Source organism: Myiozetetes cayanensis, unplaced genomic scaffold (assembly GCF_022539395.1).
Source record: "Myiozetetes cayanensis isolate MyiCay16 unplaced genomic scaffold, myiCay2020 scf43, whole genome shotgun sequence".
Classification (NCBI taxonomy): Eukaryota; Metazoa; Chordata; class Aves; order Passeriformes; family Tyrannidae; genus Myiozetetes; species Myiozetetes cayanensis.
Genome location: NW_026087665.1, coordinates 514,140 through 536,014, shown reverse-complemented (window position 1 = coordinate 536,014; position 21,875 = coordinate 514,140). Strand labels below are relative to the sequence as shown.

The window sequence follows — 21,875 nt, the reverse complement described above, 5'->3', positions numbered from 1 at the left end:
GCAGTATTCCCATCAACCATTCCCACCACTGTACAGACCAGGGTATGTTTCTGGGCATTGCACTGATTCAGCCAGGCAGGAATTAAAGCTTTCCTGGTTGACTCAGTGCCTGATCCCAAAGATTTACAGATACCTTTACATTAAAATATCCCAGTGGGAATCCAGAGCCAGATCTAATGACCTCAGGTGAAAATAAAGAAAGCTGTTACATTCAGACCATTATTGTTCATGCTGCTTTGTGAATTTATTTCTTTAAATTTTCCACTTGTGCTCCTGCCAAGAGAGATCTATTAGACAGAAAGCAGCAAGAGTAAAACTTTATCATTTTGTTTCAAACTATAAAATAATTTACATCACATATTTTACTTACTTTTGTCTTTTTGTTTGTTTTTTTTTTTTTTGAAACCACAAACATTCCAGCATCACACTGTAGGAATAAGAATAACAATAGAAAGCATAACCTTTTGCATAGTATTAAATGAACAGACAGAGTAAGTTCTTTATTTACAATTATTGTCTAGATAAAAAAATTCATAAAAACAGATGAATGAACATATATTAATAACCCCTAGTGGGATGGATTGCCAATGTACCACTGTATTGTTGTCCACAAATCTCATGCTGCTAAGTACAGTACGTAGAGAGCGAGCATTTATATATTGCAGGGAATTTTAACAAACTGATCATTTTGGTTTTTGATCCATTGTTCCCATCACAGAGAGGTCAAGCAATAAAAGAAAGGAATTGTGATGCACGACTTGTAGTTGAAAGGTCATAGCTATTCTGCTTTAAAAAAAAAAAAAAAAAAAAAGTCTATCATTTATCATATACATAAAGCACAGTCTCTGCTCACAAAAGCCCAAGTTTTCTATGCATCTCAGTTTATATATGTTTTACTATATATACACAGAATGCAGTGTACATTTTCTTAACAGTTTTCAAGTCTGCAAATGGTACCTTAGGGAGGGGTACTCCTACAGGAAAATTTAAAAAAACCCAACAACAACAAAAAAACAAAAAGAAGAAAAAAAAAGAAAAAAAAAAGAAAAAATATGAAGAGTGTTCGAAAACAAAAAGGCAAACAGTCAGTGTTAAGATGTTGAAAATAAATTGTTCCAGTATTAATAGCTTCTGTAGATGATCCAAGTCCAAAGCTAGAGGCTTCCCTGTAAATAGATAACACTTTTTTCTTCTGAACATGATATCCCAAGTAGGCCATAGAAACCCAATACATGTTGTACAAAGGTTAATCACCGTATTTACAAAGCGAACAATCCTGACTGAGTTTTAATCACTTCGTTGCTAGGAGTCAGCTAAAATAATTATGTTTTCATGCTAGCTTGATACTGGTAAGAAAAGGGTCACACTATCTGTTGAACAGAGAGCTGAAAGTGCCTTCAGAGGCCTGTTCTGTTGGTCAGTGAGAAGTTTGGATCAGAGAGCGAACTACGATTGAGCCAAAAACATTCAATAGCTTCTACTCAAAAGTCCGAAGCTGGCAAGTCAAGCTGATTAGAACTTTACCTGGCTGATAAGTCTTGATGCACCCTGAAAACATCTGATCAGTTCAGTCTGCAGTTTGGCCATGAGTCTAACCTTGGTTTGGAGCGTTCTGGCTTGGTTTAGTTCTTGTGACTGCAGAGATGCACCCCTTTACCAGCCAACTTAAAGACAAACCAGTAATAATACCTCAACAAATCGGTTTATCAAGCTAGTTTGAGAGTGTTCTCCAACACACCTGGCAGAATCAACTGTGTAATTCAAAATGTCTTTTGCACTGTACAGTTATGGAAAAGATCATATGCTGAAAAGTCTCCAAGCAAACTTTATATTAAATACAAAAATTATTTATGAAAAATCTGTGATCCACAAAGTGCTTAGCATTCAAGTGGTTGACATAGCAATTATATAAGCTCATAAATTTTAAGCTTTTAGGGCTGTTACCATCTTGAAAAATATTTTCCACCTCCCGTACTGCAGGTTTGCAAAACAGCTTTCTTTGTAGAAAGCTCAAGGTAAAATAATGTATTACTGTGTTACAGTATACCTTGTGACTACAGGAAGACAAGCTTGGTTGAAAAGAAAAAAAATCACACAAAGCACATCTCAATACACAATTAATAAAGATTCATTCAGTCCTAATAGTGCAGAAATTATATTATTCTTTCAAAAAAAAAAAAAAAAACCAAAGCAACAACCTACAGTGATTCTCATCCAAAATGCCAACAGCCCATACTTTGCAAGTAATAAGGAAATAAATGCCTAAATTACTAATTGAAAAGGATTAAACACCGTATATCACAGTATTTTAACATCTGTTTTATCTCCATATAGACAAACCAAATACAACTTATTTTAAATTATAAACTCATTTAATATCTCCCTAAAGATGCCTTTGGAAGCCATTGCTGCATGTTTAAAGAATGAAATAGCCTCCATTATCGGATGTTGCACCAAAACAAGTTCAAGCAGATTATCAGAGGGACCAAAAAAAAAAAAAAAAAAAAAACCAAAAAAAAAAGGAGGGGAAAAAAAAAAGAGAGAACCTGATCATTTTGATTTTTATTTGAAACAAAGGAAGCCTGGTTTACCTCCCTGTATATAGGATCACAATGCTACATCCAATGTGTTATATTTTGGCTTCTTTTGTTATTTACTAGCAGTATCTACATTATTTAACAAAAAAAAGAAAGAATAAAATAAATAAAATCAGGCAGAAATCAGAACACGGTTGTAATAAAATATCCAGGGTGCGATATTACAGACATTTTCAATGAGCTGAGCTGAGCCATTTTTATACTACTTCGGCAGGAAGTGCTTTCTTAACCCTACAAATAGTTAAGGATATTTATCTACAGGTTTGTAAACAAATTACATTCTTTTTTAGGACATAAATAAGTTAAAATAGTCAGAGCAATTTGAGCAGAAACAAGGCAACATGCCAACAAAGAAACTTTATATATATATAACTATATATATATAGATAGATATATACATATATATAATTAATTATCTATATACTTATATGTATATATCTCTATATATAGTCTCATAAATGTTTAAGTTCCTCTGTCCAACTGGTGCAAATCTACTGTGCAAGTTAAGCTTCGCAACTTCAAAAAAGTTATTTAAATTAATCTATACAATTGAGTCCATGCCACACAAGCATTTCAAAAAACTCACAGACCAGTGAATTGGATAAATAGCCTCAGAAAGAAGTCCTCTGCAGTTCCTGCTTAAGGAGGAGAAAAAAACAAAACCAAAACAAAACCTAAAAGGAAATAAAAACAAACAAAAAGAGAGAAAGAAGGGCCAGCAGTGTACAGTACATTCATGCAGGAGGAATTTTTTTTTGTTTGTTTTTGTTTTTCTGAAAGGGAACAGGGGGGTATGTAAATCAGCCATTCATTCTTTCCCCAAAACCATTGTGATCAACAATTCATTCACTTGTCTCAGAGTGAATAAGAGTTCAAACAGCTTTTCAGCCAGCAGTGTTTTTAATATATATATTTATATATTTCGGTTGCTGTGGGGAGGGGGTTATTTTATTTAATTTTAATCTTTTTTTTTCTTTTTTCTTTTTTTTTTTTTTTTTGCAGTGACCTTTTCAGCTAAAGTGATGTCTCCAGGCTATGTATTGGGCTTCCTGGACTAGAAGAGGTAGCTGATTTACTTGTATCAGTTGTAAGATTTATTCCACTGTCGATAGCACTGTTGTTCTTGTTCAGCGAAGACGGTGGACTCGAGTTTTTCTTGAGAGCAGGGTCTTCTTCTAGATCTGTGTCATCAATGAGTGGGATGTGGGGCTGGGAATCTTCTATCCTAAATTCAGGATGAGTCATAAAGTTGTGAATAGAGGTTCTAGATTCTGGTTTTTCTAAACCTTCATAGAGAGAGCTACGGAATGCCTTCACGACGCGGATCTGGGGGGAGAAAAAGAGAGGGGTGTCAGAGGGGGAACCTGCCCAGGGCCAGCACCGTGTTAGAGAATAAATACTTTGTGAAAAATGTAGCATATGGTTAGGGGCAGTGCAGGCAGCTGAAGTCCAAAGTCTCTGGATGTTATATGCATAAACGAGTGGCTCAAGTTATGTGCATTTTGAATATCTGTACCAACTGCAATATTAAAATAAATCAGGTTTAAAGCCATCAAAGAACTGATGGGAAGTACTGGTTAAAGAAAGCCAAGGTCCACTCGTGTGGTACATCCCTAGTAAAAGACAAGCCATGTTAATTGTAATGCAAATGTAAAAACCATGCATGTTGATAGTTTTTTTGCAGTGAGTAAGTAGAAAGGCTTTTTTTTTTTTTTTTTTAAATTAAAAAAGTCTCTTTTGGTATTGTTAAAAAAAAAAAACCATTACACATAACATATCACACTTCACAAACAGAAAAGCACAGAACACGGACACAGTCGGATGGGTACGGATGAGACACACACAGGAGCCAAGTGTAAAAACTTATAAGTAATATCAATGTTTTAAAGCAAAATCTAAATGGATGCAGCCAAGAGCACAAAAAGCCAAGCAGACAAGGTACTAAGCGTAATCATGCTACCACAGGGGAAAAAAAAAATAAAAAAATAAAATCACAGTTACCACATGAACAGAGATAACTTGCACACAACAACTACACTTGGAAGCCTGGATAATGTGAACATAGTATCGTTGAACCAACTTTTATTTTTCCTTCATGCATATGTGAGGTAAACACTCGAGTATAGACCCACTGTTCTAGCCATTTAGCTTTCAAAAAAATATCAAAACATGTAATAAAATGATGTATTGATTGTTGGGTTGAATTGAACTGTTAACAGCAAGTTTGGTTGTTGTTGTTTTTTTTTTTTTTTCATTTCTGTGTCTCAGCTGTAAAAGTGTAAAGTTAAATGTTGAAAGCAACACAATTGGTGCCATATATGCAGTCTTTAAACTAGGTCAGCTGACTTGTGCCAGGGCAATCTAATGCCATTCAGCACCTGACAGTAAGAACACAGGTGAGAATAAATCCAGACTCAGCCAGTGAGGCTGTCAGGGATGGTGCACAGTGCCTTCCCAGTAGGAAATGAGAGGAACAGAGTGAGGAGAGGGGAACATTAAATCCTCTGTGGGTGGGCAAAGGGAGGGATGCTGTCTGTGTGTCCCAGTGACCTACCAGTTCTGAAAAGAAGTGAAGGTTTGTGCTGGTTGACTGCTGAAAAAAACAGAACTTTTTGGAAGGGGGTGGAGGGGCAGAGAGGAAAAAACAGGATGGCAAAATGTGATCTGTTGGCAAATGTTTTATGGCTAAGTATGAGTTCTATCCTTCTACTTCCATGTAGTCCATGAGCAGATTTTTAGCATTTCTTAGAGGGGACACTAAAACACAGGCAGAGGCAGAAAAGGTGCAAAGCAGGTATCGTGAAAGCTCCACACACATTTGAAATGGTTTGGTGGTTGGCATGTGTAACTTTTCACATGTAAATATGCTGCTCGTTTGGGCCTAATACACCCACTAATTAGGAAAGCTTTAATTCCTCTTTTAACTGGCAGACTGCGTTTTAGTCATGGCATGGAGTCACAGTGTTACAGCTGGGGGGGGTCCAGCTGATCCTGTGGTTGGAGCTGGCCAAGTTGTACAGAATTTCAGCACATTTCAGAAAGAGGTTGACTTGGTTTTTTTTCTCTCTTTGAACTCAGTCTTTGCTTATGGTCTCTAAATCTATATATTCATCATTTAAAAATCTTTAAAGCAGAAGCCATGCCACCTTTAGATGCACGGCCCTTGGTCAGTCCAAACACTCTCCCTTCTCTTTATACATCCACTTGGTAACAGCAGGGCACGGTACAGAAAGCAGTTCATGTGACTGCTTATGCTGGAGATAAGAGGATTGGAGTGGTACAGAACGGCTTATCCAGACCTTGGGACACCACAAGATTTTAGGCTGGCAGAGGTGCAAGAGGGAAGATTGTCTTGCACAGTAATAAACAAATCAACTCTGAATCAATTTTACCCACTACAATCACCCAGTGTACATAAGAGAGCACCTGGAATTATAAATCAGGGCTTGAATTAGAGCTGAATCTCAGGTGTTCTGTGCCAGGTGAGGGGTCTGTATAGTGAGAGCAAACAGACTGGGATAAGAGATTCATCTGCATGACTAAAGACAGTATTTGAACTCAGGGAGAAAAGGTGACACACTAATTCCTTCATTACCTATGCCTTTCTATCTCATATTTTAAAGTGCAAAGTAATTAGTCTAAATGACAAGGAAAAATAGTATGACTGTTGAGGCACCTTTAAAAACATGTCACTGTATTGTCCTATTTTAAATCAGGAAACTTTTTGTAACATGTTTACTTTATACTATGGACTGAGAAGGTGACATTTTCTGCAAAGCTACATATTATTTCTGCTGTCTAAACACAAACACCAGTCCATCTCTTTCAGGTGCAGCTGAATTCTAGAGCTTTTCCATTAACATAATGATTTTGTTCTCTTGAATACAGCCACTTCTTATTGCATAGACACAGGTTCTATTTGCCAGCTGGATTCTTTCTAGTGAAGGTAAATTTTTACCTACATAAAAAGGTTTGATATTATGCTTGAACAGATTCAGCAGAATCCAATGAAAGCACAGCTTTTCAACAAGTTGCACGGTGTCTTTAAATTTCGGCCTGGACTGTTTGAGTCCTGCAGGAACATTTAGGTGTTCCTAGAATAAGTTCTATCTGTTCACATGGATTTTTACTGGAAATATTAGCTTAGAACTGGTTCAGATCCACTAATACATAAGATAATTAGTCTGAACACAATGGTAATGTAAGGGCCAAACTTTGGCCTTTGTATTCTCACCCCTAAGGTGGGAATACTTACAACTAGACTTCTAAATATTTTTCCTCACTAGGGAGCTGTAGAATCCCAGCTTCTTCTCTTAAAATTTCTCTGCAGTTTCAGAGATGTATAATTGTTTTCCATTAATTTTGCCTTTAAGAAGAAGCTCCCTCCTCAACTTTAAATGCTGCATATTTATCTTGGCATCTGGAAGAAAAAGAAATTATTTTTTTCAGTGTCACACCTCGCTGAGTGACAGAATTTCTGCATTACAACATAATTCAAAATCTCACTCATAGTCTGTCCCCCAGTCTATCAAATTATTGCTTACAGGGACAAAAACTTACTTCTTCTGTTTGTGGAAATGAAACTAGAGGTTTGTGGGCATATAAAGGTGGCGTTTTAATTTCTGTCTCATCACTTATTATCTAACATTACTATATTCCTCTTATATGTAATGTTACTCCCACATTTAAGAACTGAAAAACATATTATTTACCCAGAGTTCCACGGCCCAACAGCAACGAATTCTTTTCATACATGGTTGAGTTCAAGGTTTGAAATAATATCTAGTGGAAAATGTTTATGGTCTCTGCTGAAACAAAGCCCACATAATTTTTTTTTTTTTCTTTTTGAAGATAAGATAAAACAAAGCAGATGAGCTTGATCAAATGGGTTTTTTTATGGCTGTACAGCATGTAAAAGCAGGGACATACCCATGATGGATAGAACCCAGGGAGTGTTGGTTTAGTATGAACTATGTAGAGTTCATGTAAATGGTATCTCTTCATGATACTGACAATGCCAAGGGCAGACAAACAGTGTGATACAGCTCCCTTTTCTCACAGTAATGGAGACAACAGAAAAAAAAAATGAACTGCTTTTAAACAAAAGACTGTGGGGACAACACTTCAGGACATTTTTGACACTGCTATAAGTTTCCACTTCTTTCTTCTCTGGAGCTGTAATAGAACAAACTCTTCCGTGTCATCCCACCTTGAAAGTCAGATTTATTATACTGCATCAGGCAAGGAAAAAAAAAAAAAAAAAAGAAATAGAATTTTAGATACTACAAATTTTTCCCTTTAGAAGAAAAAAAGATGATATTCAGAATCTCAGTCCTAAGTACAACCAACTAGGCAAAATATACCAAGCCTGTTAAGCATCAACAGATATATCATGGTTGGTAGTGTGTGGGCTTATACTCGAATGTTTACCTGGCTTCATATAAGCCAAGTATCTTGAGTTTGGTTCACATTCATTTCAGGCTCAAGGTTAAAGACTCACAACCTCTTTTTATTTCACTCTCTCCTGCTGAACCCTTTTGTCCAATGTTCTCTAGCCCTCTGGGAAAACAAACACATTTAATATTCAGACAGTAGAGAGTAGGGCACTGCAACAGCAAATAAATTCAATACTGAAAGATCAGTAAGGTGATTAGTATAAAATTGTAAACAAGAGGTCAATTTTGTAAAGAGATGCCAACTCTTATGTGTAACTGATACTATTCTATATCAAGGCTATAGCTACACAAAGGTAAAGGAGTCTGGTCAAGTACTACTGCAGATGTAAAGCTCTGAAATGGAAAACATCTTCAGTGTATTTGTTTATTTTTGAGTCCTCCCAGTTTTAGGTGAGTAAAATCAGATTAGGTATCCACAGGAGGAGATACTGCATGTAGTGGAGTCACCTGTAAGTGTTGTGGCCAGTGTGTTTTGGATAGTGTGATGCAGAAGTTGAGCAAATTCAAATATAAAGTAAAAAAAAAAAAAAAAAAAACCCAAACAATAAATTTTAGAAAAATTTAGGTTTCTGTTTTAATGAGTGAAACAGATGCATAAAATTTTCCATGCTACTCTCTTTGCAGCTAAATATGCAGTAAATCCAGCAAATGCTGCTGAGAAGTCAAACCACCTGCAGCAAGGTACCTACATAGGCCTGATTCTCATCTCACAAAAGGTCCACATGGCTGAATTCCACTGTATTTTAGAGTGCTAGGGTATTTTAGAGTATAAAAGCAGAACATATGCAGACTTTCCCCTTTCCACAACACATCTCTTTATTGCAGGATTCTTTCAAAATTATGGAGTTTGACATTTTTGTATCAGACTTGGCAAAGTTGAAATCTCTCATTCAACCCTTTGAAAGAATGTGTTGCTGGGTTCCTGCCATGTCACATCTCCAGCTGAGGGCTTGGTTTTATATTTAGACTCTAAACCTAATTATTTATCCTTCAGGGAAGATATACTGAAGTTGATTTTGATCTGGCACATCCCACCAGGGTTGTCAAACCTTGGTTAACAACCAGTGGGAACTTCTAACCTCGAAAGTAATCTCTGTCTCTAGTTCAATGATGTCCCAAATGATGCAACTTTTATAAATATGATTTTAGATGTGGACCTGGTTTAAGTTCTGCTCGTTCCATTTCCTCCTGTGATTGTCATACCATGCTGAACAGAAAATGCCCACTAGACTTGGCCTGTGATCTGAATACAGATCGGTATTGGCAATAATCTTTGCCTTAACATCAATTAAAACAGATGCCTTTTTAAAAAAATAATTTTTTTCCCCATTTTTCTTCATGAGAAAATTCAAACTTCAGATTTTATCTCACGTTTCAGCTGTGAAGTCTGTACAGCTGAACGATGGCTACATTGATACAAAATTAAATATACAAGAAAGCACAAGCTTTTCATACACAGCAGGTTGCAAACAGTTAAACTGTGCTGACTTTAAAATTATCAGTTAGTAAATGGGCTGTGAGAGGCACCCAAACTAAGCTTGCTGAGTGTCTTACATTAGTGTGACACAATTTGCAGATGCTCATGGCCTTGTGCCAATGCAAAGCAAACACATGTGTAACACTTCTACCTATAAATGACAGTTCAAGCCCCTGTGCCCCTCTGAGCAAACGCTGCATTTGTGACACTTCTACCTGCACATGACAGTTCCTTGGCAAGTCTCATAAATGTCAACTATTCCTTAATTAAAGGGAGAATGGTAAAGGTTGTCTTTCCATGCAAATTAGCCCCCAAATCTGAGGGCTGTAGCCCCCTCCAACAAGGGAAGCAGAGCAAAAACACAGCCTTAAGGGTGCTGTGCTCTCATGGAAAAACCCTTTCAAAAACCAACTAACCAATCAAAAAATAAAAAATAAATAAAAAAAACCCCCAAAAAACCTTTAGAGATCTGTGTGATAGACAAATACTACTAATATTGTTTTGTGATGCTTTGCTAAGATTTTCATTGCTGCTATAACATCTGGAGTCATCACTCCCTATTTTTTCCTGTCTTACCCATACAAGTGCCTTGGTTGAGGCCACTGTTGCTGGAGTTAATGTAATAAAAAGTTGTATGTGATTCCACTAAATACTCACTCCTAAAAATCTCAGATAAAAGTGACAGACCTCAACAGAACAAAGGAAAAGGAACTTGCAATTACGAGCAGGTTCACGATCTGGGAGGTTGCCTTTTGGTGGGATTTGTTGGTTGTTTCCCCAATGCTTCCTACACTTAATATTTTTAAATTATAACCTTTTATGAAAAAAAAAGAGTTCTTTTTGTAAGGGACCTGCAGTTTCTGACTGTTTCCACTTAGGAAGAATATAAACTATGTGTGAGAATGCAAGGAAGGGCAAGCTAAAAAGGAATATTAAATGTGTGTCTTTCTTGGAAAATCTGAAACTGTGTTCTTTTGCAGGGTTTACCTACTGATGACATAAACAACAGCTATAAACAGATTAGGATAAAAGGTAACTTGTTTACTTTGTGTACAGTCAGATATACTCATCCTCTACCTATAAAAGCAACATAGGCTTTAAGCATATACTCAATTTTAAGGAACAAATTAACATTTTGTGTTGCTATTTCCGTGCTTCCAAAGTAAAAAAAGTAGCTCCATTGCCCCAAGGATCTGATTTTTTCTTTTTTCCCAAAATAAAATAGGGAAAGAAACGCATATAAAATACATATTCACCACTGCTTTAACTAAACCCACGCTTAACTCTGTCGTGTAAGAGCTTCCAATTGGTAGATGATTGTGTGTATCTCTTTGTGTGCTCATGCACATGACACAACAAGACCTCAAAACCTGGCCAGGACCATATTGCATAAAGAACCTTAAGTTTCCCATATTTTCATATTCTGTAGCTTAAATGTGTGCATATTAAACAGGTGTGCATATTTAGTTTGCATTTCAATGAATGTTCTCATTTTATCAAAATGCCAGGTTTCACTTTGCAGAATTTTTTACCTCCTTTATTTAAGACTGCAATGTCTTTCAAAAGAGGTAAGAGACTCATTGCTGTCAATTGATGTTGACATACAGAAATTTGTAATTTGTTATTGGCAAAAACACCAAATGACTGCTAAAAATATCAGCAGCATAACTAGGGAAACTTTAATACTGTGCTAAATATTCTCTTGTTTAAATTGCTTTTAATTAAGGTTTTCCACGACTTTAGGAAAGATTTGAATGGGCCACATTTATGAATGCCTTCAAATTTCAGGTAATAATTACTAATCTGTTTCGCAAACTACCATTTGACAGGCAGATTTCTTTTTAAGCCTGCACTAACCTTTGAATCAAACAATAATTTGCCATAAAATGCTAGGAAAAAATATGTTTTTTAAAACATTCCGAAATGTTGTTATAAACCTGCAGAAGAAATCTCACAGAGTGGTGAGGTTCACAATAAATTATATTATAGTTCACAATAAAATAGTTCACAATAACATAGTTCACTATAATATAGTTCACAATGAACTATATTAATTGTGTTGCTTTTTAATACAAAGGACTGCATAAATCCTCCGTTAAATTAAACTTACATATTCTTATCAATAGAGCATCAGGTGAGTCCTATTTTCTTTTTATTTACTGATATCAGAACCTCTCTATTTTGGGTGCCCAAAATGACACCTGAAATATCCCAATTATTGCAGCGTGCTGAGCACCAGTTCTCTGAAAATAAACCTTCCTGACAGTACCTCATATGGGGCCCTTTCAAGTATTAGGCCCTTTTTTTTTGCTGTACTCAAGGTTTTCCCTGGATACTCCCCATAGTCTATCTATATGTACTTTTAACATTGCTAAGAGAGGGAAAGGCTTCAAAATCAGGACAGTTATCGAAATTATCCCATCATTGCCTTCCACCCTGTATGAAGAAGATAATGATTTAGGGTTGAAGTCATTCTGACTTCAGCTCAAAGGAAAGAAGCCAGTCCTGCCTGACCACACACAATTTAAGCACAGGGCTGAAAAAAAAGAGATCTAGGTGTGCATTTTGCATCTGAAATTTCCTCAGAAAACTCCAGTGCACAAAAACAAACCCCATTTCTCTGAAATTTGGATTAGGAAAGGTTTTCAGGTTCTGGATAATAAGAATCCATTGTAAATACCCAATTTAGAAATACAAACCATAGAGGGTTTTTTGTTTGTTCGGTTTTTGGGGTTTTTTTCCACTGTCAGCCATAGGTTTGTGTCTTTGTATGAATAAATCAGGACTTTCCCTGTTATAATTCAAAGCACACACTGGATTAATACTGAACAGGCATTCTACCGTGGTAATAAAATACTAACACTAACACTAAAAATAATACCACTTTAAAGGCCCAATCTCCAATTTCCCTCATGAATGGAGATGCTTATCTCTGGGAATCTTAACAAATCAATCATCTGGTTTTTGTTTTAGTGGATAAACGTGGTTATGACCACAACTGAGCTCTGCAGACCTGTTCTATTTCCCCAAATAAAAAGTGACAACAGCTGTAGCAGATTATGCTTTCTCCTGTTAATAAACGTCAACCCTTAACCTATGTCTTTCTCAAGATGGAAAATTATTCAATTCTTAGTTGCTTTGCTGCAGTGGGGAGTAGAGAGGGAAGATAAATCATCTCTTTTCATTTTATTAAACCTATCCTTTCCAACTGCTGCCCACAGCATGTCATTGTAACACTTAGCACAGCAGAACGAGCTGCTCTCTGTTTCCTGCTCAAATGTAGAAATGCTATTACAGGCAATCATTTCCTGGAGGAAAGACTCGGTATTTTGGTGTTTTGTGCCCTGCTCAGCGTGGAAATGAGGGAACATGGAGGTGTCAGAAACATTTCCAGTGCCCACGGCACAGAAGGGCCCTGCCTTGGTTTCTCCTGACCCTGCTGCTGCCCTCAAACACTTGGGGCTGTTGGGGGCAAAGTCATCAGGATGAACTTCCCAAGAAAGAAACCAGGAGAATACACAAAAAATCTCCAAGAAACAATTTCCAAAGTTGGAGCCTTAATGGCATTTTTTGGGTTCCTAGCAAAAGTAAAATTTCTCCTTTAAGTCCAACAAAGTTTCTACTGCAGGTCTGAATGCCTGACGGGCAGATTCTGATGGGGGTTGTGCTCAAACAGAATGGAAAGGTCAAGCTTCCTTTTTTTTCTCCAGGAGTTCTGGAATTTTCTGTCTTTCTCTTGTCTGCCTTCCCTCTCTGTGTTGGGCAGACAGATAGGACTGGCTTCTTGTCTTTTTGGCCAACTTTTCACTAAAACTTGCCTGAGGAATATACCACACTATTTTCTGAAGCGTGTGACAAGCTTGTAAACTGAGTCCTATAAATTTAAATATTCTTTGAATGCTGGTTACACCATGATAAAAAACAGCTGCTTACAGTCCTGACCAAATAAAAATCTAAACCCAGAGTCACATCTTTAAGATTTTTACTGAGCAACTGGAATTTTTCTGTTAGTGAAGCAGCCCTTTCTTATTTGCTGCTTCAAAGCTTCCTTCATTCACTTCAGCACCTCTTCACCAGATGTTTTGCATCCAAAAGCAGGTTGTGTCAGGAATTCAGCGTTTAGACACCTGCTTCTTCCAAGAAATTTGTTACCATGTCTATTTTGTTGTTTCAACATTGTCCTTTAACTTGTCTAGCTCCCTCTGCCTTAATGCTTACCTGCCAGTGAATTTAGAGATAACAAATCTACTCTTTCACCATTGATGTAAAGTTTAATCCCTCAGCCTGGAATCATAAACTAGATTTCTTAATTCCTTGTTCCTTCCTGTACATCTTTCCTGGACATGAGTGACCTGTGTTACACTCAGTCTTCCAGATGGAATAATCTTTTATCTGACAACCTGTATTGCTTAATATATGTGCAGTATCATCTAAAGTACATCCTCCATGAGCAGTAGAAAATACATCCAGTGAAACTGAGAAAAAATGCTACAGGAGCCTCAAATAAAATCAGAATCTTCATGCACTGTCTTGTATGTCCTACACTCTAGAAGTTAGAAGCTGTGTACACCATTTTTGAGGTGTGCACAGCTAATAAAAATATCAGTGATTAGCAATTTAAAAAACAAACAAACAAAAAAACACAAAAAAACCCAAAACACCAAAAAAACCCACCAGTCCTTATGTCCTGGCAGTAGAAACATTTTTTCTGATTTTTACTGGAGAACAGAAGAGGCAGTAAAGACATTTTTTTCTGACTGTTAACACAGAACAGATTTTCAGTGAGGATTCTCGTTGTCATTAATAAGACTCAGGTCTCATTCACCTAACCTCCCTCCAGGATATAAATAATTAAAAAAAAAATCCCTAAAAAAATAAATTAAAAACTCCTGTTTTAATAGCAAGCTAACAAAACTTGCAAGGACTGGCTGAGAGCATCTGCTGTACACAAAGTAACCATGTCACCGCTTTTTCTGGGGAGGTGCTAAAAATCACCAGGACGGAAGGGGAAGGGGCAGAGCAGCTGAGTCTCAAGTGACTGCTACGGTAAGTTGGCATCTCTGTAGGTCTGATGCATTAAGAATACACACTCACGCCCAGCCGCAGCAGCAGAGGTGCTGGTAGGAGAGGAAAGAGCATTGGATAACGATACGTGACTAGGGCTAGAAATATTGGTTACATCCTGGGTCTGGCTTGTGACGGAGGACTGTCTCCTTAGAGCCCCCTGAAAGGAAGTGCCACTCTTGAAAGTATTGACTACTTCGATCTGTAACGGAGGAAAGAACGAGACAAGTTGCTTAAAGTATGGATACAGTTGCATTAACTGACAGGAATAATCACGAGAAACAATAAATCACACAGCTTTACGTCGCTCGGAATAAATAGCTTTTTTTAAGCGGTCCCTTGTAGTGTTTCTCAGAAAGGAGGTGGTTCAAATTTTCTGTCTGGATAAAATGAAGCAGCTCCACAGGAGGCAGCGGGGCTGCATCAGTTTAAACAACGAGAAGATTTGAAGTGACAGTCCTAAAAATTTAAACCGTTTTATCTATTATTAAAATAAAATAAACTGGAATAGTTGATTTAACTGATCTCCACTTTTTTTTATTTATTTATTTTTCTACTGGAATACTTGATATAACTAATCTCCAATTTTTTTTTTCCTACTGAGAATAAAATTATGCTGTTATTACTCTCCAGGTGTTCTTCCAGAGGGAGGAAAATTCAGTCACTCAATTGGAATTTTTTGGGGGGAGATAGGGAGGATACCCAAACAAACTAGGAAAACTTTAATATTCAAAATATGACTCCATTTTGTCTACAAAACCAGGGTTGATCAGCACACTAGTTTGGTAAAATAAGTGTTCCAATATTCTATTTTACTTTTTCTATCAAGAAAGTTTGTATAAGTTTAGCATAATGATAATAAATATTTTGTTAGAACTAGTTATATAGTTATAATAAATAACTTTTTATAACTAGAGATTAAAAAATTTTAATATTTTATCTTTCTACTGAGGACTTAAAATCACACAGAAAACTATGTAGAACCAGATCTACTATTGAAGCAAACAACATTACAAATTTCTACTTGTTATTTTTATGTCTGTGTTATTCAATGTTTGATATATCCATCCTGAATACCTTCCTGAGTGCTTTTATTCATCACCACAGAAGAGTTAAAACCAGAGCTGAGTATTTCAAGGCATTCTTCATCACCAGCATAACCTGACAAAAAGCAGGCTTTGTGTACAAACGTAAAACCAGGGATTGGCAGGAGATTATAATCAAGGAACAAATATATCCTAAAAATCCCTGCACACCAAAATGCCCCCTCTGTTCCATTAGTACAACCACAACAGGACAAACAGCAGTAATATCCATCAGAGGGATTCAACCAACTACTCATTTGAAGTAACCCACTGTTACTGGATCCTGCAGCCTGGATTTCTGAAGATACACAGCCTAGAAAGTAGCTGGGAGAAAGTAAAGTGGTGGCAGTATATTTATCTATTAAAACAACACAAATCCAAATTTTAGCCCTCCTAAATTTTCCAAATGGAAAGCACTATAAGAAATTGGCTGTTATTTTCTGCTGTGGTCAATCTTAGGATTTAAACCAGCTGGTATGGCTGATTTTTAAAGTAGGGATGTTTCTCTTCCCATAATCTTATCTTTGGACCTCATTTGTTTAATTTCCTGCACGTTTTTATGGGAATAATCATACCACAGGCAGCTGTAACAGGGATCAGAGGTTGCTGCTGTAAAACTGTCACACTGAACTTTTACTACACAATTTTTTCACTGGCCCTCTGTCTGAGTCCCGATTACCACACCCATTTCAATGTGCACACTCAGAGTTGTACAGGATTAAGCAGTCACCACAACACTGTAGTGGTTTTGGCAGCAGAGTTACATGTCCAATAAAAAAAAAATCACATTAAAAAAACCAACAAAACTGTACAATATGAGGTGAGTTAGCATATGGAATAGGGGTACAAGGGAATCATTAACTATGGTTCACACTGGCATCTAGAAAAAAAAAAGCCATATGGCTCAAACCATTGGTTATGTGGTATATTAAATACTCACCTGAAATCCTCAGTGTACAAGGGTAGAATTAAATACAGATCTTGGGTTTTCATCACAAACCCCAGATGACAGAGCACTCTTCAAAAGAGATCATTCAAAAAAAGGTTTTAAAGACTCCTGCTGAGAGTATGAAGTGTGTGGAAGACACAGAGGATAAATCCTGAGCCAAAGGGCACTTCTAGATGTACAAATGCCTCCCTAAGAGACTGAAAGACCTCAGCATAAGAGTGAAAAGATAAGGGAAGATCTGCATTTAAGAGTTTCTTCAGAGAGCAAGAATTACAGGCATGTAATTTACTTGTTCTCCTGAAGAAAGTAACTACAGATCTTCATGAATATAATTCACAGTGGGAGGATGACAACCTTTCCAGAATCTTAAAAGCTGAACATTCAGGGCTTTGTTCTGCCTGAAGCCAAGAAAGAGGAGAACAACTTGGCCCAAAAGTTTCTCTTCTCAATCAAGAAAATGACAAAGAAGAAAGAGTTCATGGAAAACAATGCTGCATTTTAAATTCAGATGCAGCTGTTTAATTACAAAGCAATGAGTTTATTTGGTATAATGCAAGTTGCTAAAAAGAAGAAAGTAAGTGATAAAGTCATACATCATGAGAAGTTTAAGAAATTTCCAACAAAATGTAGGATGCAGTCGTGTTTTGATTATAGGCCTTTAGGTGGAGAAAAAAGTATTGTCCTACTTTTGAAGCTTCTTTGTAAGGTTGAAATTTTTCCCACCTGTCTCATGTTTCTGTATGTTTTATACTCTAGAAGCTCCACATATTTTAGGTGTGCACGGCTAATAAAAATATCCGTGATTAGCAGTTAAAAAAAATTGGAAAATCTCACACTAGACAGAATAATCCTGGCAGAACATGTCTTTTTTTCTGTGTTTTGTTTTTTTTTTTTTTTAAGTGCAGAACTCATTTTGAAAAAGCATTTCTGTTGTCACTAATGATGATAGGACCCAGGTCTCATTCACCTCATCTCCAATGGGGATATTAATTTGAAGAGAATCAAACCAAAAAGCTTTCAGAATGAAATAAAACAGTTTCCATTCCACTTGCATGTCTACTGCCATGTTTTCTGTGTTAAAAGCTATAAAATGAGGTGCTAGCTTTTTATCTAACTTCAGAACCACTTGCCAGGAGTGACCTTCATTGCTAGAGGGTTTGAATTAGCTCAAGAGAAAAGTTTTAATACAGAAAGGAAGGGGAAAAAAATGCAATACAGCACTTCTGTGTATTTTTTAGTATCTGAAGAGGCAAGATCTTTGTTTAAGTAGCTGTTAAGATGTCTCCTGCATATTTTTCTGTTTTCTCTTTTATTCTCAAAACATTTCTAGACACTTATTTCCCACTTGATGAAGACAAAGCAAACTGAATTACAGGATGAACGAAGCAGAGGAGGAAAGAATCAGACCGGTGGTGTAAAAATCTGACATTTAACTGGAAAAGTTTTCTAATCTCCACACTCCACAAAGTTTCCATTCTCAAATGTGAGGTGACTGGAGAAAATTTTCAGTGTACAACTTAAGAAGATGTTTTGGATGTTACTCAGATTATGCAGTTTTGCCTGAAGTGACCCTGGTGACCTTTCCAAAGGCTTTAGACCTTCCAAGAGGGGGTGATCAGTCTTGTCTCTTCCTTCAGAACCAAAAATTTGTGAGAACTGCAACAAAGACTTGGGATAAGTTGCTGAAAAGCAGCCAAGGTTGAAAAGTCCAGTCTTTTATGCAACTTCAGACCACTTCTACATCTCCCTCAAACTTGCCTAAATAACTAAGATGAGCCACTTGTGAAAATTCACATGTCAGTGGTCTGAGAGAACTAGTTATTAAGGAAAAACACTCTTCCCTTCAGAGAATGAGAACACTCATCCATCCAGAGAATCCTTACAGTATGATTACAACACAACAAAATATCCGAGGGACCAAAAGTAGACCAAAAAAAAAAAAAAAAAAAAAAGAAGAAAATCAGAAGTCAATAGCCAGTCCTTGACTTGGTTCTCTGCATTTTTCATACTCATTTCTTTAAAGTAAATTCATGCATGTCTTCATAGAAATAGGTCTGACATTTCAGTGTGAAGAGCCTCAGTGGAAATCCCTTCTCTAGGTTTGAATCCTGTGCTCTGAGAGAGGATGCAAAAAAGAAATGTCTTTAATACTGCAAAGTTTTGTCCATTTGGATGAGTTTGCATTGGAGCACTGCAAGGGAGACCTGAAAACAAACTCCAGCACTACTGTAGATGCTTTGTAACTGCTTTAGGACTGAAGGCTTTTGTTGGGTGCTGTGGCTTTCTGTCCAATAATGACTGAATAGAAAAATAAGCAAAAATAGCCTAATTTACAGCACAGGATGGTGGAAACTGGTCTTAATTGGATTTGAATGATCAAACTAGTTGTGAGTCTAGAGTTCATTCCTGGTCTTACTGTCATCCTCATATATATATAAAGCGAGGGGATGCTCTACCTTCTCCTTCCGCATCTCCAGGAGTGCCTTAGACATCAGAGGATTCTTGCAAATCCTCCAGCTCCCCAAGGATGCTACAGACATCCTCATCTTCTTCCATCAGCTCTTCTTTAGCTGGCTTCCTGAGAAACGTAGTACAAGTGTATGAATTCCTTGGGATGGCCACAACACAAAGCACACAAGGATGTGCTCAGCTCGAGGTCCATCCAGCACTGGATCTAATTTGACCTGCATGTAAGTTCATCAATCACTCTCCAGTGGACACCTCAGGACTATCTCTTGTCCCGTTTCCTTTTTTTTTTTTATTTGCATTGTCGTTCCACGGATGTGAAATGGAGGTAAAAATCAAAGTCACTGAGTAAACACAACGAGGGGGGAAAAAAAAATCACCACAGAGGCCTCTTGGCAGAGAAGAAATAATAAATCCTACTGAAGGTAGTTCTACGACTAAGAGCAGAAAGGAAACAAAGAAGATGGATGTTAGCAAAGAAATATAATTAATGTTCATTAAGTTTTAAAGAGTATAAAAGAAAAAATTATCTGTGAATTAAGTGGACAAAGATTCGCAGAACTAAAAGCTACCTCTCAGACTAGAAAAAGGACTTGAAAGGATGTAATTTGGGGGTTTTTGTGCTTGTTTACACTCACCACAACCAGAAAGACATCCTGACAGAAATGCCAACAGACAACACTGCTCCTAGAGCCACCAGGAAGAAAAGAATGCACATTTAGAGATCATCTTTCCACAAAGATCACCATTACCTGGGCACCTGTTTGTCACCTCTATGCTGTGCCAGTTTGAATTTTCTCTGATGACGAGTGCTGCTGACTAAAGGAGTTGAGACACAAAACCTTGAAGCTGGAGATCCATATTTAATCACTTACCACAGAGCCTGGGGAAATTCCCAAACCCTTAATCTCTCTACCACCAGTTTCCACCCTCTTTTATGCTCTGTGGATGCACTAAAGACATCCCACTGCCCTGGTTTTTTTCCCTATTTTTTTGTAAAATACGTGGTTGCATCTTTATGTCAAAAAAAAAAAAAAAAAGATATCAATTTGTAGATGGGAAAAAACAGAACGTTCTGTTATCTTGGATGACAACAACCCCCCAAATCTTCAGAGATGAAAATTCTTTAAAGAAAAACAAAAAATCTTAATCATTCACCTCTTTTCCTCCTAAGCCTCATATAAAACACTCACAGCTGATACCTGCTGTCTTCTGTGAGCCAGCAGAAATACTTGATTTTAAAAAGATCAAGCAGAGCACACCTGAGTGCAATAAAAGACTATTTCACTGCAATGGAAAAGGCAAAATAAATAATTTTTTAGCACTCCAGGAGAAATTTTCCTAGCAAAGGTAATCTGTGCTATATTTAGCACCATGATTCAGGGCAAAGTGGATTTTTGTATTTAGCAAAAGTTGAGGATAGATATTTCTAAGAAATCATCTGTAGCAGCCAACATATACACCTCAATATTTAATGGATTCTTAGGCCCTTCCTACGAAAAATAAATCCAGAACCACATTTTTCACTACTTAACATGAAAGAAAACCAATTCCTTTTAATCAGGATATATTTGTGGTGGTGCCAGAACGGAACAGATTTATTTATTTTTTAAATCAAATTGTACTTCATACTTCAGACTCAACAATTTAAATTGCTCTGTTGCTGCAGAAATGGCAGCAACAATATATTTCTGACAAAATAAAACACTGTGTTTTAGGAAGCCTTCATAACATCATCACAGCTGATGTTTTCCAGCACTATTTTATGTCCCGTCATCACCGAAGTAGAAAACGACCGTCCATTCACAGTATCCCCAAAACACATATTCTTATTTTTGCAGATTCTCATTCTATAATCTTTTCAATTTATCCTTCTTGCTTTACAAACATCCTTCTGTTGAGTTCACCTGTTTTATTTTCCACGTGTTCCTCCTTTGCAAACAGCCCGGCAGTTCATAAGCACCATCCTTCACACACACAGACACTCTGGGGGCTTTCCTTTTAACATTATCTTGCCTTCATCTCAGATTAAGCATTTCTTTGGGTTTGGTTTTTTTTTGTTTTGACCATGTGGGCATTTACTTTTAGCATACCTGGGTTTGGATTCTGTTGAGCCCTCTGAACCAGAGAATTTGTCCACGTCGAAGTTCTCTCTCTGCATGATCGATTTCCTCAACATCCTCATTGAGTTCTTCTTCAGGGACCTCCTCCTTCTCAGTGAGCCTCCCTGCCTCCTTTAAAAACTTTAGCCTACTTGTTGGGATGGTTGCAATGACCTAAAATTACAAAAAAGTACTGAAAACATAAGCCTCATTCAATAATAACAGTATAATAATATGCTCATTATAAAAGAGGAATGTTGAGTCCTAATAGTACTTTATACTCATACAACTCCATTTTAGTCCAGAAATACTTAGTTTACTATGTAAAAAATGAACCACATTAAACCACATTGGCAATACCCAGCTGTGGAGCAAGTTCGAGGCTGGGAAAATTGTCATCCTTTCTTAAAAAAAAAAAAACTAAAAGAGAAGTATTTTAATGGCATAATGGAAAAAAAAAGTTTGCAAGATTGATACTGCTGCAATTAGTTTGGAGCATTTCTAGTCATTTATGTTAAAGGAAGCTGAAAATTCATTGCATCTCATGCTTGTGAATCATCTTACATCACATTGGTTTGTGGATTCGGCTTCCCTTTGTTTTAGCAAGTTGAAATGGTTTTCCTGGCATTTACCAAAACTGAGGTTTCTGGAAGGTGTGGATCTGACTGTCTCCCTGTTG

At 36.9% G+C, this 21,875-nt stretch overlaps 1 protein-coding gene across 15 annotated transcripts in view; it reads right to left on the bottom strand.

Annotated features, from left to right (window-relative positions):
• Window positions 1–219: 219 nt before the first annotated feature.
• ATP2B2 (ATPase plasma membrane Ca2+ transporting 2) overlaps window positions 220–21,875 on the bottom strand; it is a 406,430-nt gene continuing 384,774 nt past the window's right edge. For 9 of the 15 annotated variants that reach the window (XM_050330679.1, XM_050330686.1, XM_050330690.1 and 6 more), the window contains 2 exons: window positions 21,188–21,370; window positions 220–3,923 (listed from right to left, as the gene is read on the bottom strand). In XM_050330679.1, coding sequence (XP_050186636.1) covers window positions 3,612–3,923; window positions 21,188–21,370 — 495 coding nt within the window. In that variant the 3' untranslated portion in view covers window positions 220–3,611. Of the gene's footprint in view, window positions 3,924–8,097; window positions 8,157–14,624; window positions 14,797–21,187; window positions 21,371–21,875 lie in introns of all 15 variants that reach the window. The other 6 variants (XM_050330687.1, XM_050330691.1, XM_050330692.1 and 3 more) reach the window with 4 other exon arrangements.